General features: G+C 37.5%; 1 protein-coding gene across 29 annotated transcripts in view; it reads right to left on the bottom strand.

Moving 5' to 3' along the window:
- Window positions 1-15,500, bottom strand: part of NRXN1 (neurexin 1) — a 650,659-nt gene that overhangs the window by 373,080 nt on the left and 262,079 nt on the right. For 20 of the 29 annotated variants that reach the window (XM_040696731.2, NM_001198975.2, XM_040696733.2 and 17 more), the window contains 2 exons: window positions 10,260-10,463; window positions 8,071-8,097 (listed from right to left, as the gene is read on the bottom strand). In XM_040696731.2, coding sequence (XP_040552665.1) covers window positions 8,071-8,097; window positions 10,260-10,463 — 231 coding nt within the window. The remainder of the gene's footprint in view (window positions 1-8,070; window positions 8,098-10,259; window positions 10,464-15,500) is intronic. The other 9 variants (XM_040696737.2, XM_040696740.2, XM_040696749.2 and 6 more) reach the window with 1 other exon arrangement.

The following is a 15,500-nucleotide window of genomic DNA, read 5'->3' as shown; positions in this document are numbered from 1 at the left end:
ACAAAGGCGTTAATAAATTAGCATCACAACAGCATTATTCTTTCGAAAGAGTTCTAAGCAACAAAGTGAAAAATGAATAAAGGTATTTATAGATGAAATCTGATAGCATTTTCAATCTACATTTAAAGTTAGAAGCTTCATCAACTGTGCACTGCTGAGTTACAGTTATTTTGCCTTAATACTGAATACTAACAATGATTTTCTTTTAAAAGAGCTGAAGACCAGAATTTCCTGCTGAAGAGCTTTTGGCATTAAGTTAAAAAAGATATTCACAATGTTAGGTGCATACAAAGCAGAACTCATCAATGATTTATCTTAATTATTGGACTGGTTTTAACTGTAAGTAGCCTGGATTTTTATCTTTTTTTATCTTTTTTTTTTTTTTTCTCTTCTAGAATTTACTGAAATATTCACTCGTGTCGTCCACTGCCATCTGTGTGGCAATAGTTTAATTTTCACAGAATCTGATTACAAAGTTTGGAGAGATGGAATGCAAGTCTTCCTTTCACTGGCAACTATTTTTCCATTAAATACTGTTAAGGACACAAAAGTGCTTTTGCCAGATGAGACCAGAAGTCCAGCTACACTTTCTGTAGTACTAACTTTCAATTAGTGGCTAATAAAAGCTTGGCCACTGAATTGCCACTGTATAGTAATTACTAGCCTAAAAGTTACAGATTCTAGTGACTATCATCTCATACTTTTCTTGAGCTACACTAACTGCCTTACCACATGAAGTTTTTATGTATTTCAATTTCATACTAATTAACTTCTTGAGGTTTTTTTTTTTTTTCTTAGCTGCATAGTCATATCTTTACAAAAATACATTTTTCCTAGCTAGTCTAGGCCTCTCAATGTACATAAGTCATCCATACTTGGAAATCTCCTTGTTCCGATACTCTGTATTTTTCTCATCTGAGTTTCTCATGTGAAGCAGAAACTAAAAACGCGCACAGCATTCAAGACATGCACAATGACTGCACAGTAGCCTGAAACTGCTTTCCCACCTGGTCTTACCCCCTTTTCCTGTAGTTACTAACATCCTTTGGGACTTCTGGTCAGTTCTGAGCACTGGGCTTTTTTACAAAGGCCATTTACAATGACTGCACAATTTTGTCAGCCCAGTGCTAACAGAATCTGTTCTAACCACTAAGGTTACCTTTTCTAGAATTACGTTGTACATACTAACATTGAATTCTACCTACTGGTTTACTATCTGGTCATTCAGAATTCTGAAACCCTTCAGAAAACGCTTATGTGCAGCTTTTAAAATTATTATTATTTTCCTATTGTATCTAATCACATCTGCAAACAGAACAGTAGAAACATAGAATGGTTTGGGTTGGAAAGGACGTTGAAGATCATCTAGTTCCAACCCCCTGCTATATGCAGGGACACCTCCCTCCAGACTAGGTTGCTTAAGCTTTCCTCCTCTTTGCCCAGTCATTTACATGCTAGTAGAGATTCCTGTGGGACCATGAATAGCATAGCTTTACTGTGAGTTGACTGCCACCACAGACCAGTTTATTAACATCTGCCTGACATTACGTGAGCTTTTATATATTCTTCTCCAGAAAAAAAAAGCATTAAATAAAGGACATGGTTTAGTGATTGCTCTTGGTAGGCTTATGGTTGAACTTGGAGATCTTGAAGGTCTTTTCCAAGCTAAGTAAGTCTATGATTCTATAATAGCAACAGTACTCCTGAAGAGAACATTACTGTTCACTATGCCTCTGAGAATGGATTATAATGCACACCTTCTGTCATGACAAAAAATTGGGAGGTTAATTTAAATCACCAATCCTGAAATGTGATTAAGTTTTCTTCCTTTCATATGCTGCATAAGAAATTCTCAGAAGTAGAATAAGAGAAATGTTGGACCTGCTATTCATTAAAAGCTTGCTTTCCAATGATTCTTCCCATAAGAACAGTGGAAAGGTTGAGTTTACAGCAGAAAAGGTTTTTTTTTATGAAAGGTCTGATAGGGCTAGTATTAAAGATAACTCCTTTCATATAAATCTGGATTTATTAATTCTATTACATCTATTAATATAGATCTCACACATCCCAAAGATTGCTTTGTACCAGCTGGTAAAATGGTCTGCTATATGCTTGAAGCATTTTGATTTCCCATTCCCTTGTCATACTATCTCTTGCTCCCTATCCCCCTTTTAAGGGTTCAGGTTCAAGTTTCAGAGAGAGCAACTTCAGTGAACTTCAGATCACGCCCTTGGGCTCTACTGATTATATTTTGGGAGCGTGTTAATGTTCTAAGGGCCAACTGAAATATATCCACACCACAGTTGTGGCTCATGTTGCCCAACATACACACAAAATTGGAAATTATTTCTATCCAACCTTGTAAAATTGAATGGTATGCTGAAATATCACAACTGGAAAGTATGATACTTTTTTTAGCAAAAACTTTAAGTTTCTGAAAATATTCACACGGTAGAGCTAAAGAGCAAGTCTGAATCTCATATCTAATTAGTTTTTCAGCTTGTAGTTAGGGTGAGTATTCTATACCATATTCTAGTAATTTTCAAATTCACATAAATAACCTTATCTTTAGTTTTTTACTGCTGACTTTTTTACTGTTTTGAGCTATTACAGAGCACACAACTGTGCTTTAAGAAAGCCACACATATGCTCATATTATATACTTGAATTACTGAGGATTCTTTTAAATTAATTATATATTTAAAGTGCCCTAGCCAGAATGTAGGTCTTAACAGGAGAGAAAGAGAATAGATAAGAGAATGAAGACAAAGAAAAAAAAAACATACACATGAAAAGAAAAACACCTATTTTCTAGTAAAGGAACCTGAAATTGTATTTTATTGGCAGTCTGCTAGAAGACCAACAGCAATTTCCACTTCTGCTAGTTAAGAAAAAGCAAACACAAATGAAGCTTTTCTAGGCAGCACAGACATAAGCAATACTGCTGTCCTTCACATAGACTGGAAGCATAACCAGTTTACAAGTGTGAGGAAACAGCCACTGCTTTACTCCAAAAGTGAGCAGAAAGATCATGGGAAGAGGGCACTGACTGTACTATCGTATCTCCAGGAAGTAAATCATACCCGGCATAAACTGTATGGCATCTTCACCTTGTATTTACAGAGAACAAGGAACCAGAAGATTCTTTTAACAGGCTTCTATGCCTGCCTGCATAAACTATGGGCTGTCCCATAACTGTTCTACTCCACTTGACTGTGGTTTCTCAGGCAACTTTGTTTCCAAAGTTTTTTTCCCTGACCTAGTTGTTTTCAGCCTCAGTTCACACAGTGATGAAAACATACAAACAGGATGGGATTAGCAGAGATTCAGGATGAGGAACTAAATACTCCAGTGAGACTGGCTGTAAGTGAAGACATAGTTTTCCTTTTTATGTCTTCTAATCTGCAAAGTATTGTCATGCCCCAAACAGAGGAGAATACCTGATTGAACTCAGATTGAAAGTGCTCCATTGATATGCTGCGTAGCCTCTCTGGTAAAGATCTTTTGCATATTTTAGCATGCTGCCAACAATACTGAATGACAAAGAAAGATCAAAACCATCTGATAAAATTTGAAGGCACTGTATAAGTAAACAGACCAATTACAAAATCTTGTATTTTAAAGGCAGCTACAATGTTGCATCGTTTTAATGATTTTCCACTGCCAAAGACAACAAGAAAGGAAGAAATAACATATTCTAGTCATTCTTGTCACCAGAGAGTGAGAAGTTAATGCACGGAATTTTATCAGTGATTTGTTGATCGAAATTGAATTTGTAATAGCCAAAAGAGCACAGCTGAAGACTCCCGACTTTGCTACCAAAAGCATTCTTACAAGCATTAGCTTTCAAAAGGCTGTAGGGCATTCATTTAAAGACTTCTCACTTCTCCAAACCTATGTGTAGCCTGAAAATATGCTGCACTTAAACACTGTTGTTGGCTTTTCAACGCATAATTCTCCTGTTCTTTGTGGATAACCTAACGTAGGTCCTTGACATGCATTGGTTTTGTAGGCTGTCTTTACAGGAAAAAAGCACAGTAACAGAAGGTACGTATTCCAGAACAATTTAACCATATGTAGTTTGCACATCTGCAGAATACTGAAGTACAGAAAAGATGGTCCAAATGAAAGAAACCAGAGAGGACCACAGGGAAAAACAGAAATGGAGTGAGAAAATAACTAAATAAAATGGAAAAAAAAATAAAGGACATGGAGAATGGATAGTTACTATGTAGGCAGGAGGAGGAGTGCAAACAAACTCAGCAAGTGAAGGGGCACTTTACCAGAGAGAAAGGTCTCAAAGCTCAGGCAATTGCTCTTAATTTGGAGAGGCAGACACCCAGTTAGCAAAGCAAGATGGTACTTTCCCTGGAGTATTTTATTATATTTATACGTATTCTGCCAAAGTTCTCACTGCTCTGTTTCTCAGTGTTCTGCCATTCTTAGTCATCTATAACAACAGACCGGCATTTGAGTATAAGTAGAAATTCATGGGATTACTCCCATAGCCTACAGAAGAAAAGCTGTGTAGCAGTGAACTGGTACTGTAGTTGCCCTGCAATATGCATGGTATTAGTTGAACAATCTTTCAGCATCCAATAGGAAAAAAATAGGAGAAAAGTGAGCATTCTATTAGGTGTAATAAAGTTAACTTAAGATTTGAATATTTAAATAAATGTTGAATATCTAAATAAGCATTGTATTACGCAGTGTTTGTCTCTCAAAGTTGAATAGAAACTACTTCTCTCTCAACAAGGGAGAAATATATGGTCTTTTAAGCATTTCTCTGTGGGTAGTTTTTAAGGATTAGCTCATTAGTTTTTTATATAAGAGCTGTACAGTAATCAACTTAGAATTATTTGTACGGAACACCTAGAGCCAAGCAATCCTACATGAGAAGGATTTGTGTTATTTGAACCAACATCACTCGCCTCTGTCTTACATATAAATGAATGTTTGAAATCAAAACCTGAAACAATAGTTGCCAGTTTTGTACATTTTCCTTCTGATGTTGGTCTTAACACTGACATAAATGTTTATGTCATTTATTGCAGTTTAAGAGGACTGTTTATTTCATTTTATTGACAATTTTATTTTGTAAACTTGAATGTCTGAAGAACACACCGAAATGATTTAAGGGTGAACAAAATCAGCATTTCAGGAATGGTATTTTCTAATTGGAATTTTGAGTGTTTCCAGGCTTTATAAAGATATCATTATTTTAAAGTAGCACCAAATAAAAAAGTTTGACTGTATTAATGCTATTCAGGTCCTCAAAATTGTCATGACACGAACAGTCTCCATAATGTTTTTGAACAGACACAAGCTTAGTAGTAACTTGATATATTATTAATATTCTGATTTTTTTTTTAAAAAAAGTCTTTATTTCATATAAGGAAAACCACAAAATGCCACCTCTTCTGCAACATATGACGTTAGCTAAAGGTGAAATCGTGACAAAGTGTAGAGCAAATGGTTACCATAATCTGAGCTCTGACCAGCCAACAGTGCTGCTCACTTGATCTGCAGTGAGCAAAAGATAGGTTTCAGGCTACACTCAAGGGAGAAAAGAAGGTGCAACACTTATTCACTAGTTATGCATATTACTGTAGGAAACAAGGCGCTTACATTCTTTTTCTTCCTTTTTGTCTCCCGGTCAAAATACTAGTTTTTGATTGATTTGTTAGGCTTTTTCTTCAAGTTGACACCAGAAAATGTCATTCTGATCATAGCTGTATGATTGCTACTATAGTTATAAAAAACGTTATTTCATTCCCACTAGTGAAATTACATTAAGATTTCTAAGCATCAGGAAAGTAAAAATCTGAGAACAGCTACCCTAAATGTGAGAAACAGGTTTATTTCTATCAACATCAAATCAGGATTGATACACATCCACTTCTCAGTGGACTGAAACCCACAAAGAGCTTGAATTATTGAATTATTGTAGATTATAACAAAATAAGAGGCTCAAATTCTGAATACTACTTTAAAAGAAATTGTGTAGTCCACTGAAATCCAATACATTGTCTAATAAGAAAGCATCTCCTAAGGACTGCTGAGAGCAATAATTCTTCATAACCCCAGAATGAAAGCACAGAAACTGCTTATGAAATGTTACCTGTTTGTCAAAGAACTACAATGAATGCTGGTAGAAAGTATTGCAGTACTTACCATGACAGGTACCGAAAGCTTACGGAAATCTGTTCAGTACACAAGCAATAAATGGAGATGGAACTAACCATGAAAGTCCATTTCTAATAACAAAAACGCTATGAACGAACTGTAAAGAAAGGTAGTTTATGAGTATTTGATACCAAGGATGTTTTGCAGAGAAGTTCTGCTGCTTTTGTATGAGACCAAGAAGATTTTGTAACTGCTAATTCAATGTAGTAAACATATCACTGCTTTTTGCAGTCCTCTAATGGGATGGGTATTACTTTGTATTTTCAGGCTCTCTTTTGATCAAAAATTTACTTGAAAATGTATCTTGCAAAACATTTTAATTTACTTTCATGAAACCTCATTTTGTTCAAGAGAGATTTAGAAGTAAAACCCAAACATCTACTAATCTATTGATTTATTGTGTTGTGAGTCTACCAGCATTTTTTTTTCCCTGTTATCCCTTTTCAAAATAATTTTCTGATTTTATTAAAGAATTTAAGGAACAAGAATTATTGCATTTGCTATGGAAAAAAAAAAAATTTAGTAGCAGCAGGCCAACTCATTAAGTCTCTGTTTAAAAAGCTGTTTGCCTTATACTTTGAATTTTTCTTCCAACTGGGACTCGATCCAGAGAAAAATAATTGTCCTACAACTGACACCAACAAAATGTTTTCACGATCTTAGTGGACGTTAATGGACGTATTCACCTTTGTAACTGAACAGTTTAAAAGAATCACAACGTTTTTTAACCTTTATACAATGAAGTTATCTTCATGCCTTGGTCATGCAAACATTTACTGTATTGAAAAGTCTGTCTGGATTTAAGCATGGTTCAGCTTAAAAACCTGCCCCAAGAGAATTTTTCTTTTTAATCCAATTTAATGCAACTCCTATTTTAATTTGAGGACTATAAAGCTATTAGGGGAGGTTATTTTGACGACTTTTGGGAAACTATTTACACTACAAATTCTAACTTCAAAGTTTATGGTTTAGTTTTGTTTTTATTTCCATAAAGCCAATCCTTGGCCTGCAAAACCTGTTGGGAAGGGAAAGAAAAAACAACCCAAAACTCAAATCTACCATACTTACTATCAATACTTTTGTTGACACCATTCAGGAATTCCATAGACTCAAAATAAAATCACAGTCCTTTTTCTCCTTTCAGAATATAGCCTCTTAATCCAAATAATATCAGAGAAGTTAAAATTTAGTCCATTCATCTGGCAATTGTTTCCCTCTGTTTCATAAACATGCATATCACAGAGAAAAAATGTTCAATTTAAAGTTTCTTACATGATTACTGTGTAAAAAATCATCATAGAAATGCAACTATTCCCAGACTTAATCATATCCTTACTGTAATATATTGTGTTCTCAAAAAGCAATGGCTTAGTAAAGCCAATTGTTTCACAAGCAGACAGTTAATACAGTTAATTGTCTAGGAAGATTATGAAATAAAAATTCTCATACTGTGTACAATTATGTTCTTACATTCTCACCATAGATTGAAGGTAAAATGTCAAGAGAACTAGAGGGAGGACCAGAGGGAAAAGATATGACAGCTTATCAGAAATGTTAGAAGTTTGATAAGATGCTGTCAGTAAAATAGCCTGGATAGGAGAATACAGTGCTACAGGTAGATACTGCGTCATATATGTAGAATTTACTTCATATATTTACAGCCTGTATAATCACTCCTTTGTTAACATTCCAATTAGAAGTTCTATAGGAAGGACAAAAAATGCACACTAGAGTATATGATGACTTTTTACACATCGATAATTAATCATCACATTTCATTAATAAATTATCAAGCACTTGCAAACTGTCCATAATCACTTTCATCTAGTTTGCATATTTTATAATGGTGGAATAACATTTTAAAAAGTTTGAATAGGCACTTACTGGAATTACAGTTAATCCTGATACAGTCTAGATGGGGAAGAATAGATGAAAAATGAAAATTTATCCTTCAAGGTAATAGCTGCAGACATCCAATAAAATCACAGTCCACCCTTCCGGGGACAGACACATGCAAAAATGGCCACTCCATATCATCAGTCTTTACATACTGTTATAACCCAGATATACTGCGATAAATCTTTATAAATAGAAACGACAAATAGGGTAAAAATGGCCAATTTCAAACAAAGCTACATGGTGACAAATCTAAGTGAAAAATTCGGATTAAATGTCAAAGATGCTTAATTGAGGCAGGCTGCAACCTTTTCCCCATCTGTGAAAGAACAGGTAATTTCTCTCAGTGCAATTAGAAAGTGCTCCGTCACAATGGGTTATAGAGCAAGCCAGGCCTCAGTCAGACACCTTGGACTGCTCTTGTATAATATACCTCAAAGGCTGAACTACAACTGAATAGCAAACTGAAAAGCCAATTTCCCAGGCCTACAAACAGGGCTTTGCACATCTCTGGTTTCTTTCTTTCTTTCTTTTTAAGTATAGAATTAGTAAATGGCAAATGAGTGCATTTATAGCTATGTTAAGGAGAAAATGATCATGTCTGTAAAACTGATAATTGGAAAACACTATTTTCAGACTATTTCCTTAAAAAATAATAATAATAAAAAAGTAGAAGAGAGGGTGAGATGGTGGGAAGGGCAAGAAGAAATTGTATTATTAATGCATGGATTTCTTCAACTATTTAAGCAGGCAAAAATTGAAAGAAGTGGGTTATTTTATATATAAAGAAAATGACCTAACCTGTACTGTGCTGGTTGCCTTTATTAACACATTAAAAAAATAAACATCTACACCAGCCTACTTGGTTCGTACATCTACTCCCACTCTATACCTTTGAGGAACAGATACACCATTAAACCTAGATTTTGTTGCCATATAGCTGAGTTTGCCATGTGTCGTCAACCGCATCAGAAAAGTGGTCGCAAACAGCCAAGGAGCAGCCGCCGCACACCCCCTGGTACAGAAGCCACCGCCGCCGCTGCCGCTCGCCGCAGGAGCCCGGCGCGACACTAGGGGGCGCTGCGGGAGAGGAGGACGCGGGGACACCGCGCTGCCAGAGCAGAGCGCCGGGACGGCGTGCAGGCAGCGGTGTTGGCTCGTGGAGCCGAAAGGGAGGTGGGATTTTGCACGCTTTCTGGGAATCGTCTTATCTGCGATTACTTAATAACGGGGTTATAGCTACACTTCTCTTTAAAAAGATCATTCCAGAGAATGTGGCTGACTTCACTGAATGTGCATTTCCCTAAGCGTACTCCTTCAGATCCTGACTTGCATCTGTAAGCACTGCAAAAGCACTTCAATTTTATTATTACTCATATTGTTATTACTAATTAACTAGAGGAAGTGCTAGCCTAACATTTTATCCATCATATTTCAAACCACAAAACCATTTTCTTTCTTTCTTTCTTTCTTTTTTTTCTTTGTTTTTCTTCTGTAAAAGGGTTTGTGCCTCCTGTGTTCACATGGCTGTTTGCTGAGGGCCGCAGTCTTTGGGCATTGAAGGGTTGTGTTATCGTTCGATACTACAGAAATACCACCACAGAATTGTTTAAAAAAGAGAAGATGGGTTTACTATAGATTGGACGGCTAAAAAAAGGAGACCAAGCAATCCATCAGTGGAAATCATACTTAAATGAAACATTTTCAGCATTAAAACTAGATATTCTTCGATATATACATCTGTTGTATATTAGTTGGTGGATACAAAACTGAACTGACCCACATACACGTTGTTTCTGCTTATCTATTTAAACAGTGGAACTGATACCATGGAGAAGTTGAGGAGGGAGACCAATCTTTCACAATGAAGAGAAGTACTTTAGCCTAAAAGAGCCACTGATGAACTAGTCTTCTCTTTTTAGAGCACACGATAGTACAAAAATATTGTGATGGAGTATGTTAAGACTAAATAAAGAACACAAAAATGCAATAAATAAATAAACAAACGAATAATGGACATGTGTTTGTGTGTGTGTGCATATGCAAATGTTGCACTGACGTGTTTATATATTGCTTCAGTTTACTTTTAATGTTAAAACGGGCTGTTTTGTAAATGTTTGCAAGCAAAAAGAAAAATGCAAAGAAAATGCTAATTTCTTGGAGGAAGAGTTTGTTACCTAGGTTGACCGTTAGTTTAACTCGTCCTGCATCCAACTCCAACCGGAGGGTATCGGCAGACTCCCTGGAAGTTGTTGCCATTAAAATGCCATAAGCTCGCTGAGACCTGAACCGTAAAGAAACATCTTCTGCCTCCGTGTGCATCACAACAGGGAGCTGTATTTTCATAAACATACTTCCATCGTAGCTTAATATTGTTGCCTCTGAAAACATAAGATAGAAAATCGGTTATTAAAGAAGTTAATGCGCTATTTATTGATATTGCCCAAACAGAAGATGGGAAACGTATATCCACTCAGCATGACATGGAAAAATTACATATTAAACTTTTTAGTGAGAAGCATAAACAACAACAATGAAAAACTCAATGTCTTTCTTTATGCAGGATATTTGGTGCTTGTAAAAGAAACACAATTGCTCTATTAACAAACAAGTGGGTAAAATCACCTGTAAATAAATGCTTGCCAGACTGGGCCCGTACTTTGCAATATATACGAAAGTCTGTAAAAACTAGCCAGGTAAACAGCTTCTGAAAAGGTCATGTCTGACTGTCATCCCCCTAGATAAGTGCTTTAGGATAGCTTATGTGTAAACCTATTGGGATTGCTACCACCGGTTATGATTATCATCCAGTCAGCAAAACGAAGCCTTAAGGAATTAGGATGGAGGAGGTGACCATCATACATGGTTTGCTTGAGAGCAGACTGCTTCACAGTCGTGATGGCTGAGGTCTGAGAGACTCAAAAATGCGTGTACAGACATGGCGACAGCCTCAACCTGAGGAGTGAGACTGAACTTGGCATATTGAGGGTAGGATTTAAAACCCCTGAGACAAGCAAGTAACTGTCAGTTTGAGATATTGCAGAAAGTGCTCCCAGCGAGTGTTGCGGGCACAGAGCAGTCATGGCCTGTTAGGCCCCCGAGCAACCAGCCACAAGTCATCTTCTCCCAGCTCCCGTGCTGGTAGCAAGAAAGGGAGCAGAAATGACACTGCTGCTCACAGGGAGCATGGCAGTTCCTAGAAAGCAAAGCCTGTAACTTCTTCTGAAACATGAAGCCGGACGATCAAGTGCTGCAGCCTGTCCCTCAACAGAGATTTTGGAACTGGCAGTCAGGCTCACAGATGCAGATGTGCTATGGTGGAAGCGGTGGCAAGTGTACAACTTTCCTTGCTCGAAGTCAGTCAGCAGCCACTGCCAAGTGTTTCAGCAGGCCCAGAAGTACCATACAGCAACAGCCATTCTATATGACCAAAACCAGAACCTGAGTGACAAAATATGTTTATCTGAATGCAACCTGTCTTATGCATATCTGATTGCTTGCCTACCTCTTTGCTAGAGACCTTTTAGCTTCTTCCATCTGTTTCCTACAACCTTTAACCCACCCCAAAACTCCTAGGCTTAGAAACTGGTCAAGTGCCAGATGATGAGGACTACACAGGATCTCTAGTCTTGGTTTGAAAAAGGTGCAATCCTGAGGGCATATCAATCCATTGAAGGAGAAAAAAAAATGTAGCAGGCATCAGAAAACATCTCAGGGAAGCCACAGGAAGTGTAAACTTCAGCACTTATTTACTCAACTGACCAAATAAAGAAGAAAAGGGGAAAAAAATGATATAATTATAGATCTATGAAGATTTAACAAGCACTAACTGCATTTTCCTAGTGCAAATCCCAGACTGGAAAATTCAATGCAGTGTACCATTTCTCTCTTGCAGTTCTTTCCTATCCAAGCCCTGCAGCCAATGTTCTGTACCAACAGTTGCAGGTATGATACAACCACCTATGGCTCCGGGTGTATAGTTTTGGGGGATTCTCATTTTCACTGCTGAGTCTGCCACAAGATCTTGGACAAATAATTTAGCCCCTCTGTACTTTAACTTCACTCAGTAAAATTGAGATACTTATCTACAGCAATGGTGTGCTGTGGTCCTACACATAATAATGGCTCAGATACTACTGTTTATTATGTTTAATCAATATAATAATTAAAATAATAATTGTTTTGCTTTATGTAACGTCAATACTTAAGACACTTTAGCTTGTCAAAACAGTTTACATTATGTATCTTGTATGCTCTCAGAGTTCTAGCCAATATGGTCCATAGAACGACAAATACTTCCAACTATAACTGTGTGAGCACACTGAAAGCAAAAATGATGGGTGGTAGTTCACTACTATTCCAGGCTTCTACACTACAAGTTTTGAGAAAAATGGGTTAAGGGGAAAAAAAAAAAAGAAAAAAAAAAAGAAAAAAAAAAGTTTTCACAGGGGGAGGTGCTTTGTTTTTTGTTGTTGCATTTTGTCCTTTTTTCTTTTTTTATTGTTTGGGAGCAGTGGGGGTAGTGCAGCTTACAATTATTTCCTGTATCTTGATTATTAGTCTGTGCACCAAAGACTCTCCAGATCTCTATCAAAATAAACATGATTTAGACAATTAAAGAAGTCCAGCATAAAAACAAGAAGTTGTTACAAGATAACATGAGGGGAAAAAAAGAAACATTTTATAGTGTTTGTTAAAATAAGGACTGTTGGTACTACTCCTGTTTTTCATAATCTGAGCAAAATCAGATTAAATGTTACGGGTTGAACACCATTCAAAAACACTAGAGATCTCTGCTGTTATATTATTTTCTCATAATAGGAAAGAAAGTTGACAGAATCAACACTGGTACCGTTTGCTGTTTTTCCTATAATTATTTAGTCTTTTAGGAAAAAAAAAAAAAAGGAAAGAAGAAACTGTCTTAATTTAATCAGAGATGACCTGTGAGTGTTTAAAATCATGGAGAACAGACATGATGTGATTAGATACTCAATCCTCCTAAACCTTACTGTGCCAGCTATTTTGGAAACAGATGTTCCAAGAACAAACCAAGGAGACTGAACATAAGATCAAATGACTTAAAAGCTGTGGGGCAAACAGGAAACCCCTTTGTATCAACTAGCTGATTTCAGAATGGGGAGCTCTGAGTTACAGGCCTTCTAAGATATAAAGTTATCACAGCAAAACCCACAAAACTGTTAGGAAGCTGGAATTTCATCAAGATTTAGCACTGCCCTGAGGGCCATAACTGAAGATCAGTGATACTATATATCAGTAAAATAGAAAAAATAATAATGTTTAGTTGACTTACTTTACTTCAGTCTTTACTGCTAAGATTGACCCCCAGGAATCCCAGACCCTGGAGATAAGAGAGAGAGAGTCTAGGGAAAGAAAGACTTGCCCTTGGTCAAGGAGGATCTAGTCAGAGATTGCCTAGGAAAACTCAATGCACACAAATTCATGCGCTCCAAAGAATTGCATCCATGGGTGCTGAGGAAGATGGTAGAAGAGATTATCAAGCCACTGTCTATCATTTTAGATAGGTCATGGAGAACAGAGAGGTGCCTGAGGACTGACAATAGCTAACATCACTCCAGTCTTCAAAAAGGGCAGGGAGGAGGACCCAGGAAATTAGAGGCCAGTCAGCCTCACCTCTGTCCCTGGAAAGGTGATGGAGCAGCTTACTCTGGATGTTATCACTGAGTAAGTGGAAGAGAAGGAATCAGTATGGATTCACCAAAGGGAAATCATGCTTGACCAATCTGGTAGCCTTCTGTGCTATCATGACCAGTTGGGTAGTTGAAAGGAGACTTGTACCTTGACTTCAGCAAGGTGTTTGACACTGCATCCCATAACATCCTCATAAGTAAGCTTAACAGCTGTGGGATAGATGAGCAAAGAGTGAGGTGAATTGAGAACTGGCTGTCTCACAGAGCTCAGAGGGTAGTGATCAGTGGCACATAGTCTAGATGGAGGTCTGTAGCTAGTGATGTTCTCCAAGGGTTGGTAATGGGTCTAGTCTTCTTCAACATCTTTAGCAACATGGGTGAAGGGATAGAATGCACCCTCAGCAAGTTTTCTGATGATTCAAAGCTGGGAGGAGTGGGTGACACACCAGAGGGCTGTGCTGCCATTCATTGAGCAGGTCAAGGGTGGTGATCCTCCCACTCTACTCTGTCCTGGTGAGAGCACATCTGGAATACAGTGTCTGGTTCTGGTCTTTCTAGTTCAAGAAAGACGGGGAACTTCTAGAGAAAATCCAGCAGAGGGCAACAAAGATGATTAGGGGCCTGGAGCATCTCCCTTATAAGGAAAGGCTGAGAGACCTGGGAGCATTCAGCCTGAAGAGGAGACTCGACTGAGAGGGGATCTTATCTTAGTGCTTATAAATACCTAGTGGGTGAGAGTCAAGTGGATGTGACAAGCCTATTTTCAGTGGTGCCAAGTAACAGAACAAGGGACAATGGGCAGAAACTGGAACACAGGAAGTTCCATATGAACATGAGGGAAAAACTTCTGAGGGCTAAAGAGCATTGAAACAGGTTGCCCAGAAGGGTTGTGGGGTCTCCTTCTCTGGAGATATTCAAAACCCACCTGGATGCTTTCTTGTGCAACATTGTAGGGAACAGCTTTAGCCAGAGGAGCTGCACTAAATGATCTCCAGAGGTCCCTTACAACCCCTATGAACTAGTAGTAAATATAAGAGACCTTTGACAGCCCAGTGAGTTTCCTCTTCCCTTACTGCTGTTTTCTAATTCAGTACATGCCATCTTGGCCTCAATATCTTAATGCTTCCCAGACAGGTTAGTTTTTTGGACAGTGAGAAAAAAATAGTTTCAATATAAAACAAAATATGCTTGTTTTGATACTCCTCTTATAACGAGAGCTTTTGTTTTAGCTCTTTAACACAACTGTTTCCATCCTGCAATACTTCAGCTGGGCAGAATGGACTGTTATTTTGTAAGGCCCGTTCAATAAGATGACGATGATCTGAATGTGTGGAGGCAGCAAGTGTTACACCAGCTATGCAAACCTCACAAGAACATTTCATCTACAAATTTGTATTCACTTTTGCCCAACTTGCTTTGGACAGACTACTTGATGTACCATTGTGCGCCTCATCTTTCTTTGAGCTCTACACTGCTAGCTCATTTCATGTAAAGATTGACAGTCTTTTTCCCTGTTGTTTAGCTTCATCTAGTTATTAAATGCACATTCTAGCTCAGAATGTGCTACGAGCTGTTTTATCTGTTGAAAGAGTCGGAGCCTCAACACCAAGAAATAATAATTTTACTATCATATCAGTATTGGAAGAATGACACTGAAAAGGAAAATATTCAAAAAACCTTATTGAACTTCATCAACAGCAAATTTGCTGCCCAGTTTCTGGGCAGAAAATAAGTACATGCCATTGCATG

The sequence above is a fragment of the Gallus gallus genome, chromosome 3 (assembly GCF_016699485.2).
Source record: "Gallus gallus isolate bGalGal1 chromosome 3, bGalGal1.mat.broiler.GRCg7b, whole genome shotgun sequence".
Classification (NCBI taxonomy): Eukaryota; Metazoa; Chordata; class Aves; order Galliformes; family Phasianidae; genus Gallus; species Gallus gallus.
This window is presented reverse-complemented; position numbering and strand designations above follow the sequence as displayed.